The sequence below is a fragment of the Rattus rattus genome, chromosome 5 (genome assembly GCF_011064425.1).
Source record: "Rattus rattus isolate New Zealand chromosome 5, Rrattus_CSIRO_v1, whole genome shotgun sequence".
Taxonomy (NCBI): Eukaryota; Metazoa; Chordata; class Mammalia; order Rodentia; family Muridae; genus Rattus; species Rattus rattus.
Genome location: NC_046158.1, coordinates 3,857,353 through 3,883,511, shown reverse-complemented (window position 1 = coordinate 3,883,511; position 26,159 = coordinate 3,857,353). Strand labels below are relative to the sequence as shown.

General features: G+C 48.0%; 1 protein-coding gene across 2 annotated transcripts in view; it reads left to right on the top strand.

The window, feature by feature from the left end:
* The window catches only part of Abl1 (ABL proto-oncogene 1, non-receptor tyrosine kinase), a 101,447-nt gene that overhangs the window by 54,787 nt on the left and 20,501 nt on the right, over positions 1-26,159 (top strand). The window contains exons 1-3 of one of the 2 annotated variants that reach the window (XM_032902808.1): positions 7,864-8,037; positions 21,917-22,090; positions 22,493-22,788. In XM_032902808.1, coding sequence (XP_032758699.1) covers positions 7,959-8,037; positions 21,917-22,090; positions 22,493-22,788 — 549 coding nt within the window. In that variant the 5' untranslated portion in view covers positions 7,864-7,958. Of the gene's footprint in view, positions 1-7,863; positions 8,038-21,916; positions 22,091-22,492; positions 22,789-26,159 lie in introns of those variants that run through there. The other variant, XM_032902807.1, reaches the window with a different exon arrangement.

Genomic DNA, 26,159 nt, shown 5'->3' with positions numbered 1-26,159 from the left:
TTTGTGTTTAATAAGATTCCTATTTACAAGCAAACCTTAAGGTGCCCGTGTGAGTGGATGTAAGGACTTGGAGCCTGGATCCTCATCAGCAAAGCTGAGACCTGTTCACTGAAACAGTTTTAGTTTTTCAGCCCAATGTCTTCTTGATTACCTCACACCCTGATGGCCGTGTGTGTGTGTGTGTGTGTGTGTGTGTGTGTGTGTGTGTGTGTGTGTGTGTGTGTGTGTGTGTGTGTGTGTGTGCATGTGTGCGAGCGCCTTGCATTGAGGTCCCAGGCCAACACTGAGTGTTTTCTCCAGTCACTCTCAGTGTTTTAAGGCAGGGCCTCACTGAGCCTGGAGCTCGTAGTTGGATACAAGGCTGTTCAGCAGACCCCAGGGGTCTTCCTGTCTCTACCTCCACAGTACCAGGGTTACAGACCTCCCACTAGGCTTTGCTTTTAGGTGGGTGCTGGAGATCCAACCTCAGGTCCTGTACATGCATGACAGACACTACTGACTAACCCATCTCCTCACCATCACATTCTTGTTAATTATGGGATCTAGTGGATGTTATCTGTGAAGAAAACGTAAGAAAGGGCTTTTAGGGTTTGGGTTCCATGCCTGGTTTTGCTACCAAAGTGCGGGTGACTTGATGCAAGTTGTTTAACCTTAGGCACAGCTGCGACACTTGTAAGATGCACAGAGCTGTCTATGAGAAGGGACTGTTTCCCCATCCCTCTTCCTGCCCCACTGAAATGACAGGAAGATTTTGCTGCTTTGAGCCTACCTTACTGTGGAGCCCAGCTAGACCTCAGACTGATGGCAGTCTTTCTGACCTCAGACTCCTGAGTCCTTGGACTGTGAGCATGAGCCACACATAGAAATACAGTTTTTAAACTGAAGATGTGTAAGGATAGAGGGAACCTGAGGGAAGATGGAAGTGAGTAACAAATGCAGCGTGTGCTGGGGAATGGGAGGCAGCCCAGAGTGGCAGCCTGGCCTCCGAGAGCCCTGTACACTGGTGGGGAACTGAGGAACGCTCAGGATTGGAGAGGGCAACCTGCAAAGGTGTTGAGACTTCTCACAGGGCTCCCAGCCCTGCACGCTACTCCACCTCAGTCACATGAGATGGCGTGTTTCCCATAATGCTGTGGGTTCAGGAGCCTGCTAAGCAGGCTGGATTCAGGTAAGCCTGTGGCTAGTCATAGTGGTATAGTTAAGAATGGGGTTTGCTGTTGGAAGTCCGCAGAGTGGTGAGATGCCCAGCCTTTTCCAGGGCCTGCTGGGCAAGGCCTTAGCAGACAACAGATTGAAAAAGTGGAATGGCCCCAGAAAAGTGCCCCCAGATCCCAGCAGTGGGGGCTGCTCAGCTCCTTCCCTCAAAGCGTGGTACCCCCTTTCCAGATACAGGACTTAAGTCTAAGTCCTTGTAGATAATGAATGAATGAACACCTAAGTTTCACTGAAAATTCTGAGAATTCTCTAAATGATTAGAAAAAGTGAAATAGATGCACAAAACTCAGGAACTCAGTGGGAATAGAGACATGCAAGAGGAGCTCGAAAGGACAGGTCTTCTGGTCCCTAGGGACAGCACAGCATCAAACAGCATGTGCTATTGACAGCAGAAGGAAAAACACTTTTTTTTTTTTTTTTTGACTTTTTTTTTTTTTTTTTTTTTTTTTGGTTCTTTTTTTTCGAGCTGGGGACCGAACCCAGGCCTTGAGCTTCCCAAGCAAGCGCTCTACCACTGAGCTAAATCCCCAACCCCGAAAAACACTTTTTGTTGTTGTTGTTTTTGTTGTTAATTGTTGTTCGTGTAACAGAGTCTTAAGTGGCCCGGGTAAGCCTTGAACTCACTATGTAGCTGAGATAGCCCTGAAGTCCTAAGCATCAATATTTTACTAATAAAAACATTGCCTGGGCAGTGCTGCCTTTAATCCCAGCACTTGGGAGGCAGAGGCAGGTGGCCCTCTATGAGTTTAAGGCCAGCCTGGTTCACACAGTAAGCTCCAGGACAGCTAAGGCTATAGAGAGGCCCTGTGTCAAAAAACAAACAATTATAACTCCAATTTAAAATTTTACCAAAGATTTGAAAATCAAATTTACCTTAAAATGTAAAACATAAAGACATGTACAAGAAATCCAAGGAAGACAATAATGAGGTTAAAAGCCCCTTCCAGGGTGTGAGTGTCCAAGTGGCAAGAAGTTCAGAAAGAGAATTAAGTAATAATAATAGCAACAATAAACAGAAGTTAGAAGACAGTTATAAGAAAAAATTGGGGCTGGTGACATGGCCCAGCGGTTAAAGGTACTTGCCACACTAGCTTGGGGCCTGAGTTCAATTCCCAGAATACACAGAAAGGTAGAAAGGCAGAGGTGATTCTGCAACCTTCACAAGCTTGCGGTGGCACACATACTCTCCTAACACTGATCGTATTTCTTTAAAGGGAAATCTTCAGAGCTTAGAGAAGTGCTTTCCTAAACTCATGATGTCACTCTGATCTAGATAGCTCTTGGGTACCCAACTACTGTATATGAAAGAGATCTACTCCAAGACACATCATTGTGAAGTTTATGAATACCAAAGGGGAAAGAAAATTCTATTCTAAAAGTTTTCTAAGAGAAAAGCAAGCTATTTTATGAAGGCTCAGACATCAGAATAGGATTGCATTTCTAAATGGCGATCTTGTAGACTTAGAAAACAATGGAGAAATACCTTCAAAATTAGGGAAATTATTCCTCACCCTTCTTTTGTCTGCTCTCTAAGTGCTGGGATTAAGATGAATGCCACTATTACCACTTTGTGGGAAATTCCAATTAGCTGAGGATTCTATACCCAGCTAGACTGTCACAATTGTATTCAGGTCTGCTTTAGACCTTTGTGTAATGCTGCTCTACTGAGTTAGTAAGTGATGTGTGACTTAGTGAGCCCAGAGCAGCAAAGTGTTAAGATTAGACACCCAAAGGAGGCATTTCTGTGACCAGACCAGAGTACGCTGCAGGACTAGTTTTAGTCTTTGTGTCTCTGTCACTCCCTTCTCACCTCTCTTTTCTCCCTCCCTCTCCCCTTCCTCTCTTTCTTCCCTCCTTTCTCAGTAGGTTTTCAGAGTATACCCTGGCTGGCCTAAATCCCCTATGTGACCAGGCTGGCCTTGAACTCAGAGATCCACCTGCCTCTGACGCTGGAGTGCTGAAATCAAAGATGGGTGCCACCATGTGTAGGTTTAATTTTAATCTTAAGACTATTAAAAGAACCTTCATGCTGCTTGATTTTTTTAGCAGAGTGTATATATTACGTTGATTAAAAGTAAAAAGTGATTAACATGGATGCACTATTATTCATCAAACTAAGTTTTGTTTTGTTTTGTTTTGTTTTTCGGAGCTGGGGACTAAACCCAGGGCCTTGCGCTTGCTAGGCAAGCGCTCTACCACTGAGCTAAATCCCCAACCCAGGTTTTTTTTGACCAAATAGGTTTATACCCTTTACTTATAAACTATAGTAAAGTCATGTGTATATATAGTATATGAAATTTTTGTTTTGTTTTCTAAGACAGGGTCTCCTTAGCCTAAGCTGTTCTCTTGATCTTTTGCCTCCACCTTCCAAATTATGAAGTTTTCTAGAAAGAGAATTTGCTTTGGGCCCTCACTGAGAATCACAGTCTAGACATCCCAAGAGGATGGACCAGACAAGGAGCATTATTATGATGTGCAGGGCAGCCTGCAGTGTGCATGTACATGGTATGTTGAGTCTGCAAGAGGCTGGTGAAGGTGAGGGTAGAGGGGCTGGTTAAGTCTAAGTCTCAGTCTCCCAAACGTCAGCTGTAGATGTCAGGTAGATGTCAGGTAGGCTCTATGACATTTGAACCCGAGCAACCCCGACCCTTCCAGAGCGTCCTAGTTAGGGCTTTACTACTATGAACAGACACATGACTAAGGCAGCTCTTAGAAGGAAGGACATTAATTGGGGCTGCCTGTTCAGAGGTTCAGGCCATTATCAAGGCAGGAGCATGGCAGCAGTCAGGCAGGCATGGTTCAGAAGGAGCTGAGAGTTCTACATCTTCATCTGAAGGTTGGTGCGAGAAGACTGGCTTCCAGGCAGCTAGGATAAGGGTCTTAAAGCCCACACCCACAGTGACACACTTCCTCCAACAAGGCCACACTTCCAAATAGTGCCATTCCCTGGGCCAAGCAAGTACAAACCACCACAGAGCTAATTCATGTTGTGCTGTCTCCAGTCATTTTTTTTAAAGATTTATTTTTTTTTTTTTTTATATATGAGTACACTGTCACTGTCTCCAGATACACCAGAATAGGGCATCGGATCCCATTACAGATGGTTGTGAGCCACTATGGTTGCTGGGAATTGAACTCCAGGACCTCTGAAAGAACAGACAGTGCTCTTAACCACTGAGCTGTCTCTCCAGTCCCATCTCCAGTCATTCTTGATGCAGAGTATTCATTTGTGTCTCAACATACACCCAGTACTCATGCAGGAGTGCTGTCCTTAACTAGTGCAGAGTCCTCTGGAAAATGCTATAGCAGCCACTAGGCACCTTCTGTATCAAGGCCTCCATATGTTATTTCCACTGTGGAGACCACTCTTAGGACACTCCCACTACCTCACGGATGAGGAAATCGGGGCTCTGAATGAGGCTGTCTGCTCAACCCACAAATACCTGCTGAGACCTCAGAAGGGGAAGGTTAGGGACCTAGAGCATGTGCAGGGCACAGGCAGGAGAGTCCTGGAGGGTCCCCCAGCACTCCCACCAGAGTGTACCTTCCAGGTAGCAGTTGGAGGACAGCCCTTCTTGGGTTTGCAGCCCACCAGCTTCAAGCAGGTCTCCAACATGGCCTAAGCTTTTCCAAGCTCTACAGCTTGGCCTTGTCAGTTGCCTGACTGGAGTCACTGGACCTTAGTGATCCATGACTGCAGACAAACAGTTATGACTGAAAGGTTCCAAGGGTTACCAGGGACATGCGTCCTTGAGGGCAGTGAAGTGGTGTAGCTATTGTGATCAGCTCCACACAGACAGATGGTCCAAGCTAGAGAAACTGGCCAACAGAGAGGCTGTGGGCTGTATTGGCTGAACTTGTGAAACAGACCATCCCTGTTCCTCCAGCACAACCAGCTGTGCTGAAAAGACGGAGGGTTCAGCTGTGGAGGGCCCAGGCCGCCCCCTGGCCAGACTCACCTACCTTCCCCACTCACACTCCCACTCCAGTCCCTCTCCCACATTCCTGCCTCCTCTTGACCCACTGCTATGGTAGGTGCCTGCCCCATTTTAAAAAAGAGATTGAACCCCAAATTTAAAATAAATCCAATCTAAAATTTTAGAGTCCCTCTTTTATTAATTACTTCTACTGTGATGTATTTCTTAAATCTACAAGTTGTTTTCAGATGAGTTCCAAATTCATGGAGTTCGTCCGTCCATCTGCCCGCCCGCTGGCTTTCCCATCCATCCATCCATCCATCCATCCATCCATCCATCCATCCATCCATCCATCCAGGTCTGTCCCATTCCTGATAGGATCCAGTAGCAGCCTTTCCTTCCTTCTTCCAAAATGGCCCCTGGTTGGGTCCTCTGGGGCTTTAGCAGTTTAGCCCACACATTCTGAAGCAGTAGGCTGCAACTCAGACAGGGTTCTGCTGTGCTCAGACATGGAAGCTTAGGTGCCAAGTTCTTTTTAATTTTTAAGATTTATTTATTATGTATACAGCAATATGCCTGCATGTATGCAGATATGTGCTTGTACACAGCACTCTCCCTATCTTGCAAGAGTTCAAAAGCTATAGCTGGATAGAAGTTCAGTCAGTTTGTGTTTGTGTGCAACTTGGCAATGGCTACCATGAGCGCTGCTGCTTGAGTGTGTTGCCTGGCCTATTGAATAGTTTTTATCTTAATTGTAACGAATCTAGACAATTTAGAAGCATTACTCACCTTGAGAGAGGGTTTCAGAGGATAAGGTCATTGCCATAAAAGCAGAATATTAGTAGTAGTCATTAGCTTTTAAAAACAGGCTTACATCCCAGCATGAAGTCCAGCACACGTGAATGTCTGACTTGTATTAAAGAGTATTCAAGGATGTGGTTAGAATTTCAGAATGCCCTTTAATGTGTAGTTCTTGGCATTAAGCTGCCAATCTGAATATAACCCTGTGATCTGATATGCTCTATGACCGACTTTATTATAACCTGATCCAAGACCCCTGGACTTTCCGAGTGGTAGCAGAACAGGCAGGCCCTGCGTCATGGGAAGTGGCGGCACCTCTCTCAGTGTTACTTTTGGCATCACGTAGAGGTTGGCGGGATCAAGACAACACTAGTCAGCATGTGGGAGCTCGCAGAAAATGGTCTTCCAGGATCAGGAAAGTATCCAGTTGGGACCGTGGTCTCTTGGTCACTCTGGTCCTTTTCTCCAGAAGATTGAGTGGCATGAGTTCTGGGTACTTGTGAGGCCTGGTCTGGCACCTGTATTAGCAGCAAAGTAGATCCACTTGGCTTCAGCACAAATATATGTTAGTGTTGATTAGCACAAAAAGTGTGTGACATCCTGGCTGAGAGGCCTGTCCCAGACACAGACGTGGCACTCTTGATTACATCTGCTGTTTTAGGTAGACCTAAGTGGAGACCTGCTCCTTCGCTGTGCCGATGCTCCAGACATCCTAGTAATCAGTATTGTAGGGTAGCCCAGCCGGGAACCAGGGTCCCGCCCTGTCCCCTATCCTTGCTTGTTTTTTTGGGGTGGGGGTTATTTTTAAAGGGTTTCACTGTATAGCCCTGGCTGTCCTGGAACACTATAGACCAGGCCGGTCTCCAACTCAAAGACCCACCTGCCTCTGCCTCCCAAGTGCTGGGATCAAAGGCGTGCTCCGCCATTGCCCAGCTTTTCTTTCTTTTGGAACCAAAGTCCTTTAACCAAATTTTTCTCTGAAACAGGTCATAACTTTTGCCATGTGATCATGGCTCTAGCTACCCAGTGCTGTCCGCTTAGTAGCCAAGAGGCCAAACTTTGGAACCAGGCAGATCCTAGTTGAGCACATGTCTTCTGGTTTCCACCATGTGACCTTCTAGACTGTCTGTTTTCACATGAAGAACCAGGGTCAGGATCTGACTTTCCTCACAGGGTTACAGTGCACAGGTCCCATGGGTGGCAAGGCACATGGAATACTTCTCATAGAGAACCATCCCAGTACAGGTCATCTCTTCAAGTGCAAAGATTGGACCAGACTTGGTTATATGGCTTATCTCATAAGTTTATTTTCCCTTTGTCATTAGAACATGGGTGAGTTTTTATTAGATTGGCTGTAGTTGGGGTCCTTGTTTCCCACCAACTTAGTGCCAGTAGCCCACTGCTATGACCATTGCTTAATTAAAATCTTGTTGGTAACCTCTGGTAAGCCAGCGTTTAGGAAAAGGTAAAAACACCGTGAAATGAATTCAAACGCTGATTACCCGTGGCATTGAAAACAGAGGTAAAGTTCTCCTGAAAATGAGGTCAGGAAGGGCCGCCTCTTCAGCCCACAATGAACATGCACTGTAGAGACAGTTCCCTAAACTAAAACTCACATCTCCAGGTCTAAATGGATGGTTGGAGCAGCGTCCGGTATTAGTGGGGTCCAGCCCTGACTGTTCACATACCTCAGACACCCACTTTAGGTTTAATCACAGTTGCTCCCCAAATATAAGCGAGATCAGTCTTGGTAAGTGGAGAGGAATTTGCATTTCCACCGACCTTCCCGGACACGCGGCAACAAGGGCTGCGCCACCGCTGCGACGCAGCTGGGAGGGCGTGGAGCCTGCCTTCTGCCTGGAAGGGGTTAAGGGGCGGGCGGGGCGGAGCGCAGGGCCCTTTGTTACCGGCCTAGGCGGGAGGCGGGACGCGGGCCGGGGCGCGGGCCGTGCTGGGAGCGCGTAGAGCGCGGCCTGGCGGGGCTGGGGGCCCAGGCGGTGGGGCCTTCGCCGTGGCCGCGGGACCATGTTGGAGATCTGCTTGAAGTTGGTGGGCTGCAAATCCAAGAAGGGGCTCTCTTCGTCCTCCAGCTGCTACCTAGAAGGTAAATCCCGGCCTGGGCGCGGGGACCAACCAGGAGTGGCCTGCCCACCCGCTCTCTGTGCTTTCTAGGTTCCTAGTCTTCTCCCTCTGAGGCCTCCGCGGGTGCTGGTGGCTTCTTCTGACTTCCAGAGAGTGAGAGAGCCGCGGCTCTGGCGCTGGCAAGGTCCCAGCGCATGGTGTGGCTCCTGCCCAGAAAGTTTGAAAAAGCCAGCGCCACAGGCCTTTAGGTCCTGGTGAGCCCACGTTGTGGCGTTTCCACGGCCAACTGGGAATTGTGTCACAAAGGTGGACCTCCACCAAGTGCCGCGTACAAAGGGATCCCGCTCTACCATTTATGGGTACAGAATTTCGTGTGAACTTTCCACCCCCACCCCCACTTTTCTGCAGACCACGAAGAGGTCTTGGGAATTCTCGCTTTTCAGAAGGGAAAGAGAATGGTTTTGCTTGTATTTCCAGGAGTTTCGAGCATCTAGTTTGGTGGTTGGTCAGGGAGCCCCTCATGTTTTGTTCTTTGCTTAAACTTAGAATCCGGAACCTGTTGCTTTTACCTGCTTTACCCTGCTCCTCTAATTCCATGGCTCCTTCCTGTTGTCTTTAGTGTTTAAGTCTAAAAGGATGAGGGGACGGTACTGGGGACTGGGCCTGGCAGGCCTGTTAGAGTATGGTTGACTCTCGTAGGCACTGCTGCTTTCTTCAGAAGGGCAGAGCTCACAGATGTGCGACGCCCTGGCTTTTCTGCCTCTTCCACGTAAGAGTCAAGATAGGGGTAGAAATGTAAAGTTTACTTCAGAACAGCTTGGACTTCTCCTGTTTTGAATTGTAAAGAATTGAAGACTTTTCAATACCTAACCTGCTTCCCTACCCCTCCTCCCTCCCAACTCTTCACTCAAAGGCCTACAGCCCCTCCCAGCCCATCTCAACTTAAGTGCCCAGCACAGGTGGAGCGCGTTCTCCCTCTGCTACAAGCTGTGCATTTGACTCCAGGGACTGGATTCCTCAGAGGAGCTTGGTGTGGATGGCTGAGCTCAAGGCCTAACATCAGAGGGAGGAAGATGGTTTATTTGTCCCCAGAATTGGCATCTGAGGGGCCAGAGTCATCCTCAGTTACTGTGTTGCTTATTTTTTCCAAATTGCTCCACATTCTACGCACATCTCTCCTCCCCATCTGTATCCAGTTAGTCAGAGGCACTATCTCCATTTTGAGGCCGCTGGAGGCGGAGATGAATGGACTTTTGTAACTGCAAAGTTAGGTCACATCACAAATTTGCTTAGGTCTCAGCTTGTTCCTGGGGGTAAAGTGGAGTTTAGTGACTATCTGGTTGGTTTAATTCTTGTTTTAGGAGGAAAAAAAATCCATTTTTATTCCAACATACTTTAAATTGAATTCTAGCATTGCCAAGTTCCAAAGAAGTGTTGTTCTCACTTTGGTTTTGTAAGGCCTTGTCCAGGAAGGTGTCTCTCCAGGAGCTCTTTCTGCTCACTAAGATCAAAAAGGTAGAAGGAATTCTTGTTTTGTAGCTGACGGAATCAAGCCAGCCTCAGTGTAATTATGTCTTGAAGACGGAAGTGCTGTCTGTCTCTGGGGAAGAGAGCTGTTGCCAGAATCTGGGGAAGTAATCTGGGCTTTTCATTTTTTGCTTACATCCTAAATCAATCAATCAGTTCGTTGACACTCACTCGGGGACCTAGGCCTCCCAGGCCAGGGAGAGAATTGAATATGGTGAATTTTCCATTATTACCAAATGTACACTCCCTGCTCCTTGGGCAGAGAAGGCATGGGCAGCAAGACAGCAGTAGCAGTTAGAGGGCTATCGTGGGCCACGCATTGTCTGCACTCCACATGACCTCACTTCCTGACTTCCTGTGGTGGCCCTGGCTATCTCATCTTGTAGATAAGAAAATGAGGCACCAAAAAGTTAGGTGATGTCTCTGAGATGACAGAATTAGCGAGTGGTGGTCCCAGGATTTGAACTTATACCATCTGGGAATCGCTGTGAAAGAAGGGAGGAAGGAAGGGAGGAAGGGAGGGAGGGAGGGAAAACAAAGTCAGTCGGTAAGTTAGTCTTTTGGGCATTGGAAGCCAGGGCCTTGAACTACACCCATAGGCCCCTGCCAACTTTTGAATTTCAAGACAGGGACTTGCCAAGTTGTCCAGTCAGGTTGTGGACTCAGTCTGTAGCAGAGACAGGCTTTGCACTTGGCATCCTCTTGCCTCAGCCTGCTGAGCACCTAGGCTGGCCCAGAAAGCCCACTCTTAGCCTCTCTGTGCTAATAACGGATCACTTGTCTCCTGTGGGAAATACTGTGGATCATTCAATGATGTCTTCAGACGTGCCCAGCTAGGGCCTAAGCTAGACCAGTCTTCCCTTTCTGCATCTGTTATTAGGAAAACATCTACTTTCATAAAGCAACAGGACCATTAACAGTTTTAAGCAAGCATAAGAATACTTGTAAGGAAATTCTGAAAGAATATTTAATGGAGGGGTTGGGGATTTAGCTCAGTGGTAGAGCGCTTGCCTAGGCCCTGGGTTCGGTCCCCAGCTCCGAAAAAAAAGAAAAGGAAAAAAAAAAAGAATATTTAATGGAAATTAATTGGCTCTCCTATTCTCTTCCTAGAGGCAATTACTATTTTTTGGTTTGGTTTTCTAAGAGAACTGTGCCCCTCTAGAAGTAGCTTATATTTCTAAGAAGCCTTTGTGATGCGGGAATTTCGCTCTTCTGAAGTCTCTGTCCAGAATGACTATCAGCTTTAGTCTTTGGTCCACCTTGAACCCCAGTGTTGTCAGTGTTCCTTCTCTGTGAACTTGGGTCTCCAGGTCCGCTCACTGCCTTGCCTGTATCCATCCGCTAGCACGGGGATGTGTATGGACTCTGCGAGCTCTGTGCGGTCTGCAGAGTGAACTCACGCTGACCTTTCTCATTTATTTGAAGAGCCCGCTGAAGCTTCTCAGCTTGAGACTGTGCAGCCAGCACCTCCTGCAGTGCCAGCCGCATGGCTCTGCTTTTAGAACTGGGCTCTGAGTCCTCTCCTGAGCTCACCACTTTTGTTCCCTTGTTCAGGAACAAGAGGATCCCAAGCTCTTTCTGTTACCTAGCAGGTCAATCTTTGTCATTTTGGGTTATGTTAATATCATTGAGCTTTTACAATGTGACAGTTTGTTACCCCAGACATCCTCACTTATTTCTCAGACTAGCCCTGTTGATTTCCCAAGGGAAGACCATCAGAGCACTTTGGTGACCGCACTTTAGAAGTTGGCTTTAAAAGATTCCCCCTTCCCCAACCCATCCTACCCTGGCTTGCTTGGCTTTCTTTTCTTTTGTTCAAGTCAGGAGACTTCCTCGTTCTAGCCTGTGGGTTGCTTTAAGGACCCATGAGAATCCCAGTTGACCACTTGAAAAACAGCTGAGGCAAAAACGTGCATTTCCACTGAACTGTTGGGGGTTGCTCCTTGGCGCCCTCAGACATTGTTAGGCTTTCCCTTCCAAGTCCTGGCAGCATCAGACCTCCCCTCCCACCCCTGGGTCCCTGAAGTGTAGACAGTTCTGGAGCCAGGCACCCCCAGGAGCCAGCCATCCTCTCAGATGATTTAGCTGGGGTGCTCTCTGAGCAGCTGACATAACATGAGGCTCACAGTAGTCTCTCCTCATTGTTGAGAGACATGTAAATTGTTCAATCCAGCGCCTGTCACTGGGCAAGAGCCAGTAACTGTAAGCTGTTGTTATTATAAACAGATCTTTAGCAATTAAAAAAAAAATGGAGACTTTACCCATTTCTTTGATGGCTGAAGTAATGATAGAATTGAGTAGACTCACCCATAATTTTTCTTGTTAATAAATTATTTCAAAATTTAAAAATATATATGCAAGAAAATTAATACTTTGTCTTCTTAGATTTTAGAATTTAATTATCTTATCATTTTTTATCTGCGTGTCTGTGCATCATATGTGATGCCTGGCGCTGTGTGGAGGTCAGAAGAGGGCTTCTGATCTTCTGGAATTGAAGTTGCAGATGGCTTGAGCCACTGTGGATGTCGGGAATGCCTCTAGAAGAGCACCTAGTACTCTTAGACACTGAGCATCTCTTCAGTATCCTCCTTCCTCGAGGATCCTTGATCCTCTCCTTAGTCCATCCCATGGTGAATATTTTAATGGTACAAGAAGCATTCCCGGGGTTGGGGATTTAGCTTAGCGGTAGAGCGCTTGCCTAGGAAGCGCAAGGCCCTGGGTTCGGTCCCCAGCTCCGGGGGGGCGGGGGGACCAAAAGAAGCATTCCCATTGATTTTTGGTCAGTATCTTTCTTTTCTGCCAAGGAAGAAATATTTCCACAGCCCTGGGCGTTTACAAACTAAAATCCTGTGCTGCTCAGAGCTTTTAAAAATTGTGTCATTGTGGAGGTTGGAGAGATAAGTCAGCAGTTAAGAGCACTGACTGCTTTTCCAGAGGGTGCAGGTTTAATTCCCAGCACCCACATGGCAGCTTCTGACTATCTGTGGCTCCAGGTCCCTCACACAGATATCTGTTTGGACAAAAAACACCAGTGTAAGTAGAAAGAAAGAACTGAGTCTGGAATTGAGCTGGTATTGTTGCTGATTTGAGGTGGGTGTGGGAAAACAGGAATAGATCGGTTAAAAATGCGTCACTAAGCCAGGTCAGTGTTTGTGCTTGCAACCCTAGCATGGGGTGGGGCCGACGAATTAGGTCATGAGAGGGTCTTTATACATACATGTGTACACACATTCATAGTCAGCACACACAAACACTCAGCACTCATGAGCAGAGGAAGATGGTTCCCTCCCTATGAGTTTGAGGCCAGCCTGATCTACAAAATGAGTTCTAGGACAACCAGGGCTATTTAGCTAGACCCTGTCTCAAAACCAAAAAACTATCTCCCTCGCAAACCCACCATGTCCATATGTATGTAGACACACACATGTACACACACAAGCACAAACATCATGCAAAACTAGAACTAAAGATCAAATGAGACACAAATGGTTTTCCTTCATAATCATAATTCATAGAACAATTCATAAATTATATTCTTAATTTTCTGTATTTATCTCTTTTGAAGTTGTCTTCCAGTCTCAGCCTCTCAGTGTTGAAATTATAGGTATAAGTCAGCGAGAATACTGTCCCCCAGCCCCACCCCCGGAGATCTTACATCATCAAAAGCAGATAGTTAGGAACCCCCTTGCATGTATCACCCACCTTTAACAGTGGTCAAGCTGTGTGATCCTCTTTCCTTGCATGGTGAAGCTGTAGTTGCAAAAGTAACAGAAGGGTCACTTGCCTTTTTTTTTTTCTGTGTCTGTATATAATATGTGTGTGATGTGTGGGAATGCGGATAGACATTGCACATATCTGCATGTGTGGAAGTCAGAGGACAGTTTTGGCTGTCAGTCCTGGACTTCTACCTGGTTTGAGACAAGGTCTTTTTGTTGTTACTGTTGGTCTGTGTGCAGCATGCTAGCTGACAAAAGCTTCCAAGGATACAAACTCGGTTCCTAATGCCCATGTTGCAGTCACTTTCCCCACAGAGTTCTCTCCCCAGCCAGCCCTTTCCTTTTGAGAATATAACTTTGTCCACAAACGAGAACTGTTCCTCAGACACTCAAGTCCCTTTTCCTATCACATACTGCTGAGTGCTGGTGGGTAAGTGGAGAGGGCAGGAAAGGAAGAGGAGGAGAAAGAAAAGGAGAAAAAAGAGACTTCTCCCAGGAGACAGGGAGACAAAGACAACAAAGTCAGGGGAGAAGAAGGAAAACAGGCGGGGAGACTGGGTGTGTGCAGACACACGGGGAGGTCAGCCAGCAGGAGGGACAGACAAGACACTGGGACAGGTACAGTGTGATGGGTGAGGGTGGGGACAAGGATGACTGGAGAGCTGGAGAGCCTCACCTAGTAGGTAAGGTCACCTCCCCGGGGTCATGTGGTATCAGCTCTCATCATGGGTCATTAGCTAGTGCTCACCCAGGGAGTAACTGGACTTGAACCTCCCGTCTGAGTCTATAGCGCTCCAATGTTTACTCCAGCCCCTTACGATGTAGCACATTTTACACAGTCATCTTAAAATTGACCTTGAGGGATTTAGCTCAGTGGTAGAGCGCTTGCCTAGCAAGCGTAAGGCCCTGGGTTCGGTCCCCAGCTCTGAGAAAAAAAAAAAGAAAAAAAAATTGACTTCGACTCTGGGTGCAGGTAGAATCAGACGTGACTTTTTGGAGCCTGTGTGTGTGCATGCATGTGTGTCTTTGTCAGTGTTTCTCAGTGATCCAGATTAGCAATAAAAATGCTGATGGCAGTGAGACCTTATGAAAGAGTTGGCTACCATTGAGTGGTCCAGTTCAGCCAGGTCCCAGGGAAACCAGAAGACAAAAGACAAAGAACCTCAGGATGAGCATAGAGTCTGTCCCTGGCTCTCAGTCCATTCATTGTCCACACCCTGAAACAGTAAAAACCCTGTGTTGTCATCAGGCTCACTATGGATACTTGGAGTCTGCAGCCAGTGCAGGGACTTCTGGGATGGTCCATCGAGACACCCAGGGCTGCACCGCTGTCTCCCTGTTTGATTTGAAAGCACAGAGAGATAGGGTTTTGTGTCCTGCCCTGTTTTAAGATCTTGAGCATAGCTTACGTTTTGTTGAAAACAGTCCCTTGTGTCCCCCGGCTGTGTTAGAGGGTTTCTGGACAGACAGGCTGCTTTGCCCTACATTTTTGCTGGCTTTCTTTGAGTTAACTGATTGTTTCGGTGCACTTTTTCATTTCTGACCTAAAATTACTTTGCTCCCTGCTAACAAGCATGGAGGGTTCTGTGTCTAAGCTTCCCAGCAGTGCGTTGTGCTGGGCTGCACTGGGCTGCACTGACCCCTCCTGAGTCTAGTTGGCTGAAACTGTTGGTGTCCTGGAGACAGGCTTGGGAAGGAGCATCTTTGATACAAAGTGTGCTGAGATTTTAATCTAGTTTGTCTATGTCAGAACCCAAGCCGGGGAATTCGGGAGGGTCCTTGTCATCTGATAGCTGGTGGCAGAGTCAATACCAAGTGCTCAAGTGTGGGTCCAGAGGGAGCCGTAATAATGCAGGGGCGCAGAGGTAGGAGGGAGGTCCAGCGACAGATAGGAAAGGCAGGAGGATGTTTCAGGCTGGGAAGAGCCTGCCACTGGATTTGGTGGGATCAGTCAGGAGCAGTCAGGTGACACAGCAGGGGCTGGGGAAGTAGGACTCCAAGGGGTGGGAAGATGGAAGAGCACAGCCCCACCTGGAGCCTGCGGACCTTGCCACCCGCTTCAGGAGGGGCCTGAAGTGTCCTACCATGGGTAGGACTGGTAGTGTCACTTTCTGAGGCCTGTGTAGATTTAAGAGCAGTGTCCAAAAAGCTCCCCACAGCTACGTACCCTGCAAGGCACAAGATGATCTGAGCATTGCCTGGGTAACACTGCTAATAAAGGGTGGCTGGCCAGTAACAGGTAGCAAGTAGTCCGACTGGTGTTTCAGAAGGACCCTTACATGGCAGGCAGTGTGGGGGCGGGGGACGGATGGATACTGTGCTGACATGGGCCTGAGTGACAGGTGCTCTGAGAGGTTTTAGAAGATGGTCTCTATTTTAGATTCTTTAGAAGGCTGTCAGGTGACTGAATGGATGAAGTGCTTGCTGGGCAAGTCCTGTGACCTGGGTTCCACCTCAGAACCCACATAAAGGTCAAAGGAGTAAACCCACTGCAAAGAGCTGTCCTTTGACTCCCACATGCACACACACACACCCCAAATCATAATACTCATAAACACTAAAATTCAAAAATATTTAGTCATTTCCACCAATAGTATTATAGATTATTTAAACAATAGATTAATTTTTAAAAATGGTTTGTTTTCATTTTTATTTCTACGTGTGCCACATGTGTGCAGGTTCCCTCACAGAGTGTTGAATCTCCTGAAGTTGTAGTTACAGGCAGTTGTGAGCCCCGCCCGCCCCTGCTATGTGGGTGCTGGTGACCTAACTCCAGTCCTGTGCAAGAGCAGCCAGTGTTCTTAACCACTCAGCCCTATCGCCAGCCCCAACAACGATCTGTAAAAGATGATACAAGAGTCCTTCCTATTTTTTTTATTTTTGGGTACAAGGGTTGTATCTTCAAAAAGGTTAGTATTTGGGCTGTTTGGCAGGATCAGAGTTCGGAGGTTCAGGGAGAATTCTCTTGTTTTAATTGTCTAGGTAAGTACATTGTAATAGATTGCAAGGCCGTGGGATGACTTTAAAAAAAGAGGATGTTTTTAAAAAAAGAGGTTTCCCTAGAATCCTATTTCCTAATACCTGTAATATCAGAAGAAGAAAGGAATAAATGATCATTTAAAGAGAAAGTTGCAAAGTATGTGTTCTCTCTACACCGGCCCCAGGAGGCTCTTCATGTTGCTGTTTTGGTCCCTGGGTATCACTGGGACACCTCAGCAGCCCTGTGCAGGAATTGTTACTCTGAAGGTCATGGGAGCCGGGGATGGTCCATGACCTTGCCAGGGTCACCTTGCAAAGAAATCATCTTTGCTTCACTAGTCTCTGGCCGGAACACAGGAAGCACAAGACGGTAGCCATCTCCAGCAGAAGTCAGTTCCACACATTACAGCTGCAGAGGGGCTCACACTGTCACTGCCTCAGTGATGGTGTTACTTGGCCTTTCTTAGCAAAGGTGTTCATAAAGAAGCATGTTTTTATGAAGATCAGGGTGTCAGACTGGCCTTGGACCATCCCCTTCTTCGCTGAGCACTGCCTCTGTCTCCGGTCTCCTCTCCCTGAGGAGACCCCATCTGTAGAGACAGCCCCTCTTGGGCTTTCACTTTTATATCTATCTAGCTTTCATAGCTGCTTCTCAAACCAGGACTGGCACGAGGCCACCGATGGCTCTGGTGTTCTTACCTCTCCACTCCAGTTCCTCTATACCCCATGACTCGGTGTTTCAAGGTGCTGGGAAAATTGGGTTCTGGGTGTGAGGGTAATACAAAGGCTGTATTTAGTTAAGAGTGGCTTTGTTTTTTCAATAATCTGAACTGTGGGCGAGGGTTGAGCTACAAGAGGGATGGAATGGCTTTCAGCAAGTTCACATTGTGGGAAATAAGACTTTTCCTCCAGGCTCACATTATGAGGAACGCATGAGGCAGTTACAGACTGACGTGAGAATATTCTGAGCATGACCTCATCAGCTGGAACAGAGAGGAGCTAAAACATGAAGCCGTCTCTCTCCTTTTCGAAGGGTCTGTTTTACAGATCTGCGCATTGTGTGGATTCCTCTAACCAGAGGAAATCTCAAAGGGGCCACCAAGGAAATAAAGTTACATTGGCAGGAATGAGCGCAGGAAATGGGACTGTGTGCTCAGGAACATACCCTTTTCTGTCCCTTTCCCAAAGGAAGTGTCTCCCAGGGCCCAAGGTGAGGGCCAGGGGGAGTGCTGTGCATCTGGCTGCCCCACACTCCAAGAGGACCTGGGGACCGGTGCCAACAGGAAGGCTGGAGCTTCCTGGGGATGTTTTTCCTGGAGACTGATTTTCCCATCTCCCTGAGACAAGAAAGTCTCCTGCACCTGGGTCTCAGGGCAGCCGCTGGCTGCCTCACTCCTCACAGTGGTCTAGCCCAGATATGCTACATCCAAGGATCTTCTATAAAGTTTTCATCAGTGACTCACAACCTTGAAGAGGGATTTCTTTTTATTTTAATAGAAAGGATCTTTAACTTAAAGACCCAAACAGTTTCCCTAGAGTACTGTCCAGACAAGCCAATCATGCACAGTTTCATGGCATGGTTCCACTTGAACTTGCCAACAGAGCCCGGGTTTCCTAGTGGTTTGGAGGCAGTTCTCAGATGGCACCAATTCATGGTGCTGCAATAGGCTGATTAGCAGCTCTTGCTGAGTGTCACTGATGGGCGGCAACCTCCTTACTAACAGCAAGAGAACAAAATGGTCTTAAAGGGGACAACGGGCACATTTAAAAATCCGAATTAAATATATTTAAAATGTCATTCAAAAGGACACAACAGAAAGTGTTTGTGGTAGAGAAGAGAATTAATCAGTGGTGTGCGTTGAAAATTGTCTGAGAATGCAGTCAAAGACTTGCTGAGGGAATAGGGGAAGGGGAGCTTGTCGAGGCATCTTTGTGAGTAAAGCTTTCAGGCTTGGTGGTGGTGATGCTGTGGTTTCCTGACATTGAACTGGCAGAAAGTTAATGTCTTGAGCAACAAAGATTTGAGTACATTCTGCAGCTTTGGCCTGGTGAGCTGTGATCATTTTTACAGTTGACGAGTATGGCTGACTATGAAATGAAGAAAGTAACTTGGCACTGATGCACTGTGAGTCAGTTTTGACATCAGCCTGGACTGGGAATTGGCTGGAAGGTTTGTTGCTGAACTGAGGCTGCACTCGATGTCTCCATCCAGAGGCATGCATGAGCAATACTTCCCTTTGGGCTTTGGCTGTTAACTGGAGGACCAGGATTGGGGGATGGGGTAGGGGCGGGTGAGAGGGCTTGGAGGCTATCCTGTTGGATCCAGGCAGCTGCAGGACAGTTTTCTAACAAAGGCTTCACCCCCTACCTACATTGTCAGCTTCTATCCCAGCCTTGGGGACAGGCCTACTTCCCTCCTCACCTCTGGGCAGAATGTGTCCTGCTTACTCCAGGTGTTTTTCCAGGCCACTTCCCCTGGTTATGTAACTCTGATCAAATCCAGATGCAGCAGAATGTTTGATAGAAGAGGTCAAATGGCGTTTGAGAAGAAAAGCACTTCTGTACGCGTGACACAGCCTTCATTTCCTGTATGGGCCCAGCCTTCCAATGCGCTACACTCTGGCTCCGGGTTGGGGCATGCAGGGAAACACACAAGTGCTCTTTTAGGACAGTGGGAGGAGCCTCTTCCCAGAGCTACCCATTTTAAATTGTCTGTTATGTAAGCACCCTGGCTCCTACTTACGTGCCGTTCTAGTGCTGGGATTGGGGGCTGATTATAAAAAGAACCTGGTCACGTTAACACATGAGCTATAACAGAGGGGAGCGAGGAAAGCTGACAGTCTTGTGACCCCCTGCACTAAGTCAGCTTGGGATATTGGGGTTGGGGATTTAGCTCAGTGGTAGAGCGCTTGCCTAGGAAGCGCAAGGCCCTGGGTTCGGTCCCCAGCTCCGGGGGGGGGAAAAAAAAGAAAAAAGAAAATTGGGATATTACTATATATGCCAGGGTATAATTTAAAATTTTAATGAATGTGTTATAAACATATTCCCAAGCCATTAGAGAGTTTTTCAATGAAAGTATTTTGTTTATTTGTGATACTGAGAATCAAACCCAAGGCCTCACATTCCAGGCTGGTGTCCTGCCCCTGAGCCCTGTCTAAAACATCCCAATTGGACTTTGAAGTGTCCCGGTTTATGGATGGGACTCAGCTTGTCTTAAGTTGATCAGTGTGTGTTTTGGACCTTCCTGCTCTTTTGTCTTTTACATTGGTGAGCACTGGTCATTGTTGTATGTCTTGGGATACATTGGTGAGCACTGGTCACTGTTTGTATGTCTTGGGATACATTGGTGAGCACTGGTCACTGTTTGTATGTCTTGGGATACATTGGTGAGCACTGGTCACTGTTTGTATGTCTTGGGATACATTGGTGAGCACTGGTCACTGTTTGTATGTCTTGGGATACATTGGTGAGCACTGGTCATTGTTGTATGTCTTGGGATACATTGGTGAGCACTGGTCATTGTTTGTATGTCTTGGGATACATTGGTGAGCACTGGTCATTGTTGTATGTCTTGGGATACATTGGTGAGCACTGGTCACTGTTTGTATGTCTTGGGATACATTGGTGAGCACTGGTCACTGTTTGTATGTCTTGGGATACATTGGTGAGCACTGGTCACTGTTTGTATGTCTTGGGATACATTGGTGAGCACTGGTCACTGTTTGTATGTCTTGGGATACATTGGTGAGCACTGGTCATTGTTTGTATGTCTTGGGATACATTGGTGAGCACTGGTCATTGTTGTATGTCTTGGGATACATTGGTGAGCACTGGTCATTGTTTGTATGTCTTGGGATACATTGGTGAGCACTGGTCACTGTTTGTATGTCTTGGGATACATTGCTAAAGATGTTGAAAGATTGTGAGACTGAGGTGATTTGTGTTGCCCTGGACCCTGCAGTGCACACGGCTGCAGGAGGCATTGTAGAGGGCAGGAGGCACTGTAGAGGGCTGCCTGCCGTCATGACATCTCACCCACCACATGCCTGCCACTGTTCAGAAGGGCCCACTGGTTTGAAGGATTGCCGCTCTTCAGTCCTAGCGAGGCATCACACTTTCCATGTATAATGATGGTTTTAGTTCCCCATGAGTTGTTTGTTTATGGGTCTTGTTCATCCTTTAGACATGTCTGCTTTCCCTCCCTCTCTTCCTTGACTCACTGTGTAGCACTTACCTAGCCTAGAACACACTCCATGGCCCAGGATGGCCTCAAACTCACTCTGGGACTCTGATTGTTTGTATATGCTTGCCCCAGGGAGTGGCACTACTAGAAGGTTTGACCCTGTTAGAGTAGATGTGTCACTGTGGGTGTGGGCTTAAGACCCTCATCCTCGCTCCCTGGAAGCAGCCTTCAGATGAAGATGTAGAACTCTCAGCTCCTACTGTACCATGACTGCCTGGATGCTGCCATGCTCCTGCCTTGATGATAATGGACTGAACCTCTGAACCTGTGAGCCAGCCCCAATTAAATGTTCTCCTTATGAGAGCTGCCTTGGTCATCGTGTCTGTCCACAACAGTAAAACCCTAACTAAGACGAAGTTGGTACCAGAGACTGGGGTATTGCTGTGATAGGCCTGACCATGCTTTTGTTTGGAAGAATGTGGATTTTGGGACTTTGGATTTGGAAAGCCATGGAATGCTTTAAGTGGGGCTTAATGAGCCATGCTGGTAGGAATATGGAGGACACTGGTGCTCAGGGTCATTTGAACTGTGTATGCCCAAGAGGTTTCAGTGGAGAAGAACTTTAATATGTGACCGAGAGACTTCAGCGCGAACTTGCTCTCACACTAGCATAGAGAATGCTGGGATGGCAACTGTTGTAGGCAGTGGCAGATTATAGAGATGGGTTATGTCTGTTTCTGAGAAAGCTCATATTGGGTGCATGAGTTTGATCACATTTATTTGGGGGATATGTCTGTATGTGCATATGCCGTGATGGGTATGGAGGTCAGAAAGCAGCTTCCTGGAGTCAGTTCTCTCCAACGAACCAGTGGGTTCTGGGGATCAAACTCAGCTTGTCAGACTTGACAGCTATTGCTTTTACCTGCTGAGCCATCTTGCCTGCCTGCATGAGTGAATGAATGAATGAGTGAATGAATGAATTTACAGGCTTAAACTACTGGGGACCAGGAATGCCTTAGTTTCTTTTCTATTGCGGTGGCAGAACGCCATGAGCAAGGCAACTCATAAAGTGTTTAATTTGGGGCTCATGGTTCTAGAGGGTGAGAGTTCATGACAGTCATGGTGGGGAGTGTGGCACAGGCAGGCCATTGCCAGAGCAGGAGCTGAGCTCACGTCCTGACCTGGAAACAGAGCTGACTGAGAATGGGATGAATGTTGGGAACCTCAAATGAAGTCATACCTCATAATCCTCCCCAAACAGTTCCATTTCTGAGGACCAGACCAAGCATTCAGATATTCAAGCATATGGGGCCCATTCTCACGTAAACCACCATAAGGAACTATCAAGGAGATGAAAACGTTTAGTGCTTTGCAGAGTACTTGACAAAGACAACTAAATATTTTATTATGTAGAACATCTAGATGTTAAACAGTGAATTCAGCTCAGCTCTCCCAAGTTCTCTTCCAGGTTCATTTGCCTCTTCCTTGTCTTACAGAAGCCCTGCAGAGGCCGGTGGCCTCTGACTTTGAGCCCCAGGGTCTCAGCGAAGCAGCTCGATGGAACTCCAAGGAAAACCTTCTTGCTGGGCCCAGCGAAAATGACCCCAACCTTTTTGTGGCACTCTATGATTTTGTGGCCAGTGGAGACAACACTCTCAGCATCACTAAAGGTAAAGGAAAGATGGCAGGCAAGGGTGGAGGGTGTGGCTGGAGTGGCCCGCCCTTTGCTCCCTGAGAGGGCAGCTTTACAGTCTAAGAGCAGAAATGCCTGCGGGTGGGTGCGAGGCTCCAGGGCAACACACTTCCTGTGTTCCTACAGAAGACGCCTGAACCCCACGCTGGAAACATGGGGGTTTTCTACTGCTTTTAATTCCCCAAGCAAAAGCCTTTTTTCCTTAAGACATTTTCTTGTAATGGGAATGAAACTCTTGAGTAAACTTGTATGACCTTAGATGCCGAGGCAGCATTGTCCCTTGTGTGCTCCTGACCAACCAGAAAATAAGATGTGCTGGAGAAAGGTTAGCAAGAAGAAAGCCGGTCGCTAATGATGTCTGTTTATTCTTTTCTCTAAGGCGAGAAGCTCCGGGTCTTAGGTTATAATCACAATGGGGAGTGGTGTGAAGCCCAAACGAAAAATGGCCAAGGATGGGTCCCAAGCAACTACATCACCCCTGTCAACAGCCTGGAGAAGCACTCCTGGTATCACGGGCCTGTGTCTCGAAACGCTGCAGAGTACCTGCTGAGCAGTGGGATCAACGGCAGCTTCTTAGTGCGGGAGAGCGAGAGCAGCCCGGGCCAGAGGTCCATCTCGCTGCGGTATGAAGGGAGGGTGTACCACTACAGGATCAACACTGCCTCTGATGGCAAGGTGGGTAACACCCCGACTGGGACCAGCAGTGAAGGGCTGTGGGAGGCACAGAGGGGAGCGGGTGGTAGCCCAGGGCGCTGAGTTATTCAGCAAGGCTCCATCAGGGTACCCCACGCAGGGTGTGGTGACTCATGCCTGTAGTCCCAGCAAGAGGCCTAGACGGAAGGATCAGGAATTCAGAGCTCTCCTTGGCTGCATAGTGAGTCCAAGGGCAGCCTGAACTGCATGAAGACCCTGTTCCAAACAAACCAGGCAATGTCGTCGGAGTCCTCCAAGTAAACAGCAGACACTTCCATTAGTTTCACAAATATATGAGCTGTGTTCTTATTTAAACCACCACAGCCTCTGAACCAGGGTTGGTGGGGGCGGTGGGTTGGGGGGTGATCGGCTCCATGTGACACTCGCCTAGCATGACCATGTATTCTCGCTGCAGAACTGCAGTTAATGCAGATACATTTTATACACACACACACACACACACACACACACACACACACACACTTTTTTGTTTGATTTTGAGAGAGGATCTTGCTATGTATGTAATGCTGGCTTTCCTGGAACTTACTATGTAGCCCAGGCTGGCCTTAAACTTGTGGCAACACTCCTGCCTCTGCCTCGTGAGTGCTGGAATGACAAGTGTGCACTGCCACACGCAGCCTGCTTCTCATTTCTATGTAATGTATGTGCATGATTTCAAATGGTAAACTCATTACAATGAAAACTAATTCTGTCTCCTAGCTCAGTCTGCCCACTGTTCCAGCTCCTTTCAGACTTACCCAGTGTATCATTTTATGAAGCAGAGACACGTAATGCCTGCACACTCACATACCTGGCCATTCCCCATGGGACAGGGTGGGTGTTTTGGAGAATTTGGCAGTGGCACATGAAGACCTGCCTCTGTCAGGTCCTGTGGTGGCTTACACCTAAAAGCCCAATTCCTGGGGTGGTGAGGCAGGAAGATTGCTGAGTTTGAATACAGCGAGGAGACATCGTGAGCCACAGTGTAAAGACAGCAACAAAACCAAAACCAGGCTGTGACCTGCTACATTGTTTCTCTGCACTGGTGTAAGCGTCGGCAAGATAAAGGCTGAACTAAGCAAAGGCGACAGACGGCCCATGAGAGCTCATTCTCCCTCACCAGGGTTAGAGCATCTCAGCAGACCACACACCGCCTTTGTTACGGGACTGGATTCCTACCCATGTGCCATTCTTGCTCCACTTATTAAGTCTGTCTTTCTCCTGCTTAGAGAAGGTTGTGGGGCGCACTTTCAGGTGTGTGGAGTCTATGGGTCCCCTGATTGTTTGCTTCTAGGGTGAGACTTCGGAGAATCTTTTCAGCATTTCCCCAGTGGCTCACCCATTCATTTGTATCGAGTGGGCATCTTTACAGTCCCCTCCTAGAACTTGCTCTGCCCACCAGACTGGCCTGCCCCTGCCTCCAGAGCACAGGGATGAAAGTCATGTGCCACCGTGCCCATCCATGTGCCTCTCTGATTTCTTTCCTCCTGCCTGTCTCTAGGAGCATCTGTAGTGTAGCACTGTGGTTTCAGGGATGTTTTAACTCCTTTCCCCAATGCTGACCAGATGCCTAACTGAAGCGACTCACGGAAGGAAAGGTCTGTGTATTTTGGCAAGTCCTGGTGGGGCTGGCGTATCCGTAGGTGCTGCTGTTGCTCATACCCCAGGGAACGGAGAAGCAGAAAACAGGAATGCACTGACTTTCTCTATCCCCTGTTGTTCAGTCTGGGACACCAGTCACTGGGACGTGCTGCCCACATTGACTGGGCATGGTCTTCCCCCACAGTCCATGCTGGAGACTGTCACAGAAACACCCATGCTGTGCTTCACAGTGAACTGCCCTAGGTGTTGGCTAACACAGGCAGGCTAGCCACTAGGTGTTTATGCTGGAGACTGGACTCCAGGGTGATGGCCCTTTGAAGAGCCCTCAGGCTACAAAGTGCCTCTTCCCTGAAGGTGGGTTTCTGGAGCTGTCTGCTTGCTCCCACTTGCTCTCTTTTTACATAGCCAGCTGGGCTGCTTCAGGATAACCACTGAGGTCCGCACTGAGCAAAGCATTGCTGTCTCGTCCCCAGAGTCCTTTAGTCACCAACCTCAGAACAGCGCAGTCAGGTAGCTCTAAGGCAGCTCCGTAGCTTGTGCTTGGGCTGAGTACTGGGGAAGTGTTGAGGTCCCACTGTGTAAAGGCTGCTGTGTGTCTCTGTGGAGAGGCCTTTCCCATGACCAGCAGCTCAGCTGACAGCTTGCTCTCTGCCCCTCCCTAGACGAGGTTCTTCCTCTGCTGTCCAGGCACCCAGAGACCTTGGAGACTTCTCAGCCCTCTGCAGAGAGTACATCCAAGGAAACTGTATTGGATGGAATCGTGTCCCTGGAGTGAGAGACATGCATCAGGATTGGGAGGTGCCTCAGCTCTGGGTGGGATAGTGGGGCTCAACACTGAAGAATGCGCCCCACATAGCTTTGCTTTGATGCAATCCTCTGATTACTAAGGAGAACATTTAAGAGTGGTAGGAGGCACAGACCGGGACTGATGAGGCTTGTATTTTATTTCAAAATCAGCCAAGCCCCAGCCAACAAGCAGGTACAGAAGATTCTTCTGTGGGGCCAACGGATCTCTGTTTCTGTCCCCTGACTTGTTTCCCTCTCTGAGGTGCTCTGTGCTTTTCCGAAGCGACCTTAGACAGGGCTGCCTTCCAGGCGACAGCCTCTCTTGCCTTTTGTTGCTGCTCTCCTGCAGGAATGTTCTCCTGCAGCTACAGCTGAGCTTTCCCTCCATCCCTCCCAGCCTCTGTTGTTTCATGGTCAGAAGCTGCAGCTGGAGTCCACAGGAATGGGGCCCAGGCAGAAAGATGGGTTGGCTCCCTGGCCTCCAGGTTATCTGGGCTTTGCCTTCCCCTGGAGCGGAACAGTGCTGTAGCCATTCTTGGGGAAAGAGCTGCGACAGGGTGGGAACTAAAGGGCTTTTGCCTCCGAGAGAGCATGTGAGCAGCTCTGAAGACCCAGGTTCAATTCTAGAGCACAGCTGGCATGTGCCTATGGCGTGGCACCAAGGAGAGTCAGTATAGGGTTTCTCGATGGACAGGAAGAGGCAGAGCCCTGGCTGGGCACGCTGTGTGTTTGGGGTATAAGCACAGCACAGAGCACGTTACGTACGGTACTAACTTCACCTGCTCCTCTGAGCACACCGTGGACTTCAGTGTTCGTCCCGATTATCACTGAAGTTCTAATCAGAAGCGATGGCAGTCAGAAGGCAGCCACCAAAGTGGACGGTGTGACTGTAGGAGCACGGCCGGGGTGGAGCAATGTGGCATTAATGTTTAATGAATGAGGGTATGTACATTTTAGGTTTGGAA